The sequence below is a fragment of the Caloenas nicobarica genome, chromosome 1, assembly GCF_036013445.1.
Source record: "Caloenas nicobarica isolate bCalNic1 chromosome 1, bCalNic1.hap1, whole genome shotgun sequence".
NCBI lineage: Eukaryota > Metazoa > Chordata > Aves > Columbiformes > Columbidae > Caloenas > Caloenas nicobarica.
This window is the reverse complement of record NC_088245.1, coordinates 160566925-160573939: the sequence shown is the minus strand read 5'-3', so window position 1 is coordinate 160573939 and position 7015 is coordinate 160566925. Positions and strand designations below refer to the sequence as shown.

The window sequence follows — 7015 nt, the reverse complement described above, 5'->3', positions numbered from 1 at the left end:
CTAGGTGCTTTCTAAGTACGTCATTCAGAGATTTCAGTAACCATGACAATATATGCTGTAGTTTGCTTGGGTTATAACAAACAAAACACTACCTCAGTGACAACTCTGAAACCAATGGAGATTGTTCTCATGTTCAGACTAAGCTCTCCATGTTTCTGTAGTCAGTGGCCAAGCCTGGAGCAAGAGAACACTGCACTTCCCAAATGTTTTTGGAAACAGCCCAGTCCAGTAGTTTTATTTTCCACCTTCAAGGTGGCTGACAGTATTTTCTTTTGTCTCCCCGTTCTTTGGTTGCTCCCAAGACAGCTTTTTGACAAGTGCTTTACTGCAGGGAGAGAGGGAAACCAGCTGCAATTCTTGCTACCATATCAACACAGCTGCCTTTGCAGGAGCTTGTTGCACCGAAGCCACCTTGGGATTGCTGGTATTCCTTCATAACTTCAATGTGATTTGTGACTTGGTCACATAATTGTTGCTCCCAGGCTGCTGGACACATTTGCTCCACTTACACCTTGAAAGAGAGAGGATGGCCTGCTGGAAGTTACCTCCAATCACGACATAAAGCAGCAGGTTGCCACATGTGTTGAGTGCAGCCAGTGGCCGAGAGATGATATAGATGGAGTGGATTTGCTTCTCCACGTGACAGCTGGCGGGACACAGCCGTAGTTCAATCCGAGCCACCCGAAAGATGTGGAAGGGGAGGAAGCACACATAGAAGACCACCAAGAGGATGATGGCGAGTCTGCGAGCTTTTTGTTTGTAGCAAGCCTGCGTCTGGGGCCCGGTAGCCAAGGTGTAAATAATGAGCGTGTAGCACAGAGTCACCATCAGCAACGGCAAGAAGAAGGCAAACGTGGTCAGCAGCCAATTATACCACCTGATTGTGCCCAGGTTTTCAGAGCTGGTAAGGTCTAGGCATAAAGATCTGTTTTCCTCCTCTTTTGAGGAGATCAAGACGTTGATGGGGCTGACAGCTGCCAGTGAGATCACCCAAACTGCTGCACAAGCCACTGCTGTCCACCGCTTCCTCTGGGTGTGGAATAACCTCATAGGGTGGACAATCACCACGTAGCGGAAGGCACTGAAGCAGGTGAGGAAGAGGATGCTGCCATACAAGTTGAAGTGGAAGCCAAAGCGGATGAACTTGCACATGAATTCGCCAAAGATCCAGTGCTCCCCACTGGCGTAGTAGTGTATCAGGAAGGGAAGGCTGGTGAGGTAGAGCAGGTCTGTGAGTGCCAGGTTCATCATGATGATGGTGCTGCTCTTCCAAGGCCTCATCTTGAAGCTGTAAACACAAATTGCAATGACGTTTCCTGGGAAGCCCACCAGGAAGATGATGCTGTACATAACAGGGAGGTACAAAGTCTTCAGACCGACTTCCACGTCAGTGCAATTGGGAAAATCACCTTCAGTGTCTTGCCAGGTGGTGGGGTTGGCTAAGTCGTCACTTGTATTCATGTTTTTTTCTTAGTGCTTAAGGAGGAGAGAAATGCTTAGTGTTCACTGACAGATAAGACCTTCCCATCGCCAGTTAAAAACAACTAAGAATTACACATTTCTTTTCAACTTCACATCAACGCCACTATCAAGATGCCTTTATCAAATAAGGAAAGGCTTTGGTGCTTTGGTGAGAATTCATGCTGATCTAGAGGCCTTTTCTCATATCTATATAGAGAAATATATTATTCTATTTTAAAATACATGTTTTCACAGAAGAGTCTGGATGGGCACAATGAAGCTGTTATGTAAGGGATTCCTGACACCACAGTGTGATGTGTGTCCCCTGGTATATGAAGTTCACATTCTGCTGTCATTGGGGGCCAAGTGGAGCAGAAGGACAGACAAGTCGTGTTGTGCTACTGATCAAAAGTATAGAGAAGAATGTTCAAAATGTAACTGCTCCATAAATGCTGTTTGCATCCTTGTTAATTAAGCAGAAAACAGGGCAGATGTTGAAATGTTTTCATATTCTTTTTGGTACTGGAGTTGGTTAACATTTTTTCCCTGCTCCTTGGAAACAACTGATAAAGGAATATTTCATTCTTTTAGTTTATTAACAAGATTGATGTTGCAAAGAAATAAGTTATTTTTAGGCTTGTCATTAGTTGCTATGTAAATTTGCTTCCTGTAAATGGTGTTTTTCTTAGACATTAGTCTTAGATAGAAATTTTCTGAAACACCAGAATAAATTCATCCAACTTTGAAAAGCAGCAATATGAGACCTGAGCAGGATTCAAGGGAAGAAAAGATAGCCCAGTACATACTCTCTACAACAGAAAATATAGAGCCACTGAAGCACATGACAAATATTATAACTGCTAACCTTGCATCCAGTAAGTGAATTTGTGTGAATGTCGTCTTTCTTTCAAAGTGGAGTAAATGTTTTGATGGAAAAAAATGAATAAATCTCTAGTGTAATTTTTCTGGAAGAATTCAGCATCTTACAGGATGATGCTTGTCCTCAAATTACTGTGCCCTGGATCTGTTAAAATGGATCCTACTGAATCACCACTTCTATTTCTGGTTCCACTCTTGAATTTTCTTTGTGTAGCTTCTACTCTCAGTCATGAGATCTCACAGAGAGAGGCTGCAGGATTTGAATTCAAATTTGTGTAGAACATTTGGTTTAAACATATTTAAAACACTTTTCAAACTGAAGCTGGAGCTTGAGGAGACACATACCAAACACTGGCATTTGTTTCTAAAGAGCAAAACAGCTTCAAACCTCTTCTGATGGCTGAGGATGGTGCAGGGGATGGCTTGGAGAAATCAGTGGCTCAAATTCAGTTAAGAAGTAATGCAGCAATACCATCATCCCCAAACAAACCGGAAGGCACCGGTATGGAGACAGATTTTTTAGCAGGGCCTGTTACAATGGGACAAGGAGTAATGATTTTAATCTAAAGGACAAGAGATTCAGGCTAGACGTGAGGAAGAAACTTTTTGCAATGAGGGTGAAACACTGGCCCAGGTTGCCCAGAGAGGTGGTAGATGCCCCATCCCTGGAGACATTCCAGGCCAGGCTGGACGGGGCTCTGAGCAACCTGATCTAGTTGAAGATGTCCCTGCTCATTGCAGGGGGGTTGGACTAGGTGGCCTTTGAAGGTCCCTTCCAGCCCAAACCATTCTATGAGTTTAGATTCACAGATTCTACCATTCTGTGGCTAATGGTTAACCAGGTTAACAGCAAAGGCTACACCCTGCAGCAGCAGCCGGTTGCAGCATGCTGTCTGCTGCTGGAAGCATGGGGCTGTGCACATTGTGGTGTTTACAGTGCACAATTATTAAACGAGCTGAAGGAGGTGGCTGGGTGCTGCTCCTCACACCACTTTCTTCGTAGTTTTGTAGGGCTATCATTTTGTCAGCAGCTTCTTTTCCACCAACCAGCGTGCTGCTACAGGAAACGTATACGGGACGGAGAAGAAAATAACCTACGATCGTCAAAGAGCGCGGCAGCAGCACTCAGCCACCGCAATCTGACAGCTGCGTCCTCTCAGGTGCTTTCAGAGCCATCCCCTTTGCTATTGGTGAGGTATTTGATAGGGCTGGACTTGGGTTGGGGAACATGGGTCTCCCTCACAGGCCAGGCCACCCCCAAGCCCAGTGCTGGTTACAGGAATCTGAGGTGGGGGCAAGTATTGCAAGAAAAGCACATGGGCGTGGGGAGTCTCGGTTCTGAACTGCCCTCAGATTACATCCAACCTAACAGGTTACCACAGGGACCAAAGAAAGGAGACAGCAAGTCTTTGCTGTCGGCCTTGTTATTTTGCTGTCTGAATTACAAATAGAATTTAGACGAAACTTAAATCTAATTAAGGAACAGTTTGTACTGTGGGAGATTTTATCACACTAAGTAATTGGCCATAATGGGACTTCTGCAGCCCAAGCTGAGGGCAAATGATATATGCTGTAGACACATAATGAACTTTAAATAAATTATCCAAGAGCAGAAATCATAATAAAAGGGAACTAGATTATTGAAATAGAAGCCCTCTTTCAGTTTTAACAGTGGAGTCACTGCTGTATTACATCGTATTCTTTACTGTAACCAATTGATTTGAGTCACTTTAAAAAATGTTGTGATTGCATGTCTTTAATTGCAGTCACGTATAAGGGAAACTTGTCTGCTCCTGCATTGTGATAATTTAATTAGAGCCTACTGGAAATAAAAGCCAAATGGCTGCAGCCATGGCAAAGTAACCTAATGCCTTTAATTGGACTATATTTCACACAGATATGTTGCTGAATAAATTAAATAGGATTTGACTTGCAGTGTTTGACTCTTCCACTGGCTCAGAGTCAAGAGATGCAAGTGACATATTTAAGGACAAAGATGTGAGCCCTCCTTCCCTCACCCTTTTTAATTCAGGGAGCTGTCTCCATGCAGAAAGAGTGTGTGGGTTTAATGTGAGCATTGGATGCATCCCAGATAAATTAAATTTGTTCCATGCTTCCATCATCCTTTAACTCTTTGCTCATCTTGCTCCACTTCACCTTGCCTCTATATTCACATCTGTAAATCAAAATATGCATTTTACCTGTAAATCCTCAGTGCTGTCTTCTCTCCTCTTCATAGCTGCTTCCTCAAATACCCTACTCCAGCTGGCACAGTCTGCTTTTAAATCCCCTGGGCCTGTGCAGTGAGACTGTGTGGGAAAGCCGTGGCAGCCCCCTCAGGCTATGGGGCAGGTTGCAGGGACCCTCTGCCTGTGTTCCCAGCTCTCTGCTGGGCAAAAGCACTGTGGGCTCCCCGGTGCTGAGCAGGAGCTGCTCTGACCCCTCTCGCCTTCCTGCAGGCTGGCCGTCACGCTGATGGTGGTGGTGGGGCTGTGCTGGTGTCAGGTGTCCTCCTGTCTGGCCTCTGCTGCCTGCGCGAGATGTGGGGACCTGCCCTGTCTGGCTCGCAAAATTGGTCAGCACTGCCTGTAACCTGTCTGGTTGGCCTGGAGCGGTTCGTTATGGGCGCTTCCAGCCCTTGCAGAGGGAGGCAGGCCAGCAGCATTCGAGCAGGGAGAAGCAGCATCACCACAGTGCCTACCTGAAGGAATATCTGCTCCCTGGGTCCCAGTGCATAGAATAGGAGGGGTGGGAGACAGGGGGAGAGGTGTGGGGAAAGCGGGGTTTCAAACTTGATAATAAGGGTGAGGAAACACTGGCCCAGGTTGCCCAGAGAGGTGGTAGATGCCCCATCCCTGGAGACATTCCAGGCCAGGCTGGACGGGGCTCTGAGCAACCTGATCTAGGTGAAGATGTCCCTGCTCATTGCAGGGGGTTGAACTAGATGACCTTTGAAGGTCCCTTCCGACCCAAACTATTCTATGACTCTATGAACTGGCAGGAGCTGCCACACAGAGGGTTTGGTGGATGCTCCGAAGGAGGGTGAAGATACCCATGCTCTCCAAACTGGGAGCTTGGTGGGACCAGCTGCCCCTCCTGCAGGGAGGGACCTGGGTCTGAGATGACCTGGGATTGCGCCACCAGGAAACAAGCAGGGTCTTTGGCTGGGAGAGATATCCAAGGCCATGTGCTTGTGAGGATAACCTGGATGTAGGAGGGCTTTACTGGAGAAAGGGATTGCATGACTGCCAGACAACTATCCTGACCATATTACATGGGTAAGAAGCTTTTCTGCTGGCATGACTTGTCCACAGGTCAGAGAAATAAAGAAGCCTAGGAAGGAAGTCAAACTACATACTCTCTCTGCATATGGTTTGAAAAAATACCCAGCTAGCTGTGTGATCTGGAGTGTTTTACAGTCCTCAAATATCCAGGCAATAAAGGAGAAGAAAGATTAGCACTTCCTTGAATGTGTTGGACAACCCTGAAGAGGAGGCTAGCAGAAATCTCTTCTCCCTTTGGAGAGGGAAGAAGGGCATAGGCACCTTCTGGGGTGCCCTACGACAGGGGTTTTACTTCCTTTGTATGTGAACTGCAAGGATCACAGGCCTACCTGAAGGTGCCAGGGTAATTAGGGTGTGGACATTAAAGATATTACGGGATGACTTACCTTTCCGGTGTGTGGTGCCAGCTGAGACTATGACATTGTGGAGATTTCCTATAGAACCAATATTTACATATTTTGCTTGATCTCCACCTTCCTTTTCAACAGGTTTTGATTCTTGGGCTAACTGTGCTCCATTGACTGTCATCTTGTTTCAAAGCAGTGATCCTTACACCAGTTTCAGGCTTTTTTTTTTTTCCCCTCACATAGAAGAAAATACTTTCAAATGCATAAGCATTCCAGATTCGATTTTGAATTAAATATTTGAAAACTTCTGTGAACAGGTAGGAAAGTTAACATCTTGAGAGGGGAATGTTTAGATGAGGCTGAAAAGAACTTGAATGTTTTCCAACACTGAACATAATTTCATATCTTGTTTGAAGCTGTTATTTACTTTCTCATAATGATAAGAGGTGTGAACCTGGAAACATGAGCAATTATGTACTGCATAATGTAATGGTGAATCAGGCTTGAATTGTTTAGTAAATATAACTTTTAAAATGATTGCACAACTGTCGTGTTTCTTTACCCAATGCTTTCAGTATTTGCCATCTTCCTATGAATGACTTTCAGCTTATTGGTCGTATGTAATCTGTTCTCCTTAACTCTTCCTGGTGTAACTTTGGGCATATCAACCTTAAACATGAACATTAATTTTGGACTCCTAAATACAAATATTCAGAAATAGACTGACAGTTGTCAACATATCCCTGAGCAACCACTGATATGAGCCACCTTTGTTTATAGAAAGAATTGAAACCACTTTTGACCATGTGACTAGCTACCAGATAATAGTAATTTCAGTACTCTACATCATGGAAACTGTACATTCTGCAAAGTGCAAAAAGACCCTTTGCAAAGGGCATATGGGGAGCCGTGGAGAGACCAGGGGCATGAAGCTGTATCTTCTCAGTAGTCCCAGTTTATCTCTACCCACATAGATTAAGAATTTTCTGCATTTTATTTATAAGTTCCTATATAAAGGATATCAAGTTCATTGCTCAGTGGGTT

General features: G+C 44.8%; 1 protein-coding gene across 1 annotated transcript; it reads right to left on the bottom strand.

The window, feature by feature from the left end:
* Positions 1-432: 432 nt before the first annotated feature.
* Positions 433-1461, bottom strand: LOC136003026 (2-oxoglutarate receptor 1-like). The gene has a single exon (XM_065658299.1). The coding sequence runs from the start codon at positions 1459-1461 to the stop codon at positions 433-435; it is 1029 nt and encodes a 342-aa protein (XP_065514371.1).
* Positions 1462-7015: the final 5554 nt, after the last annotated feature.

Bases quoted from the DNA above. Each gene is read 5' to 3' on its own strand.
- LOC136003026 (XM_065658299.1), bottom strand. From the start codon at position 1,461: ATGAATACAAGTGACGACTTAGCCAACCCCACCACCTGGCAAGACACT.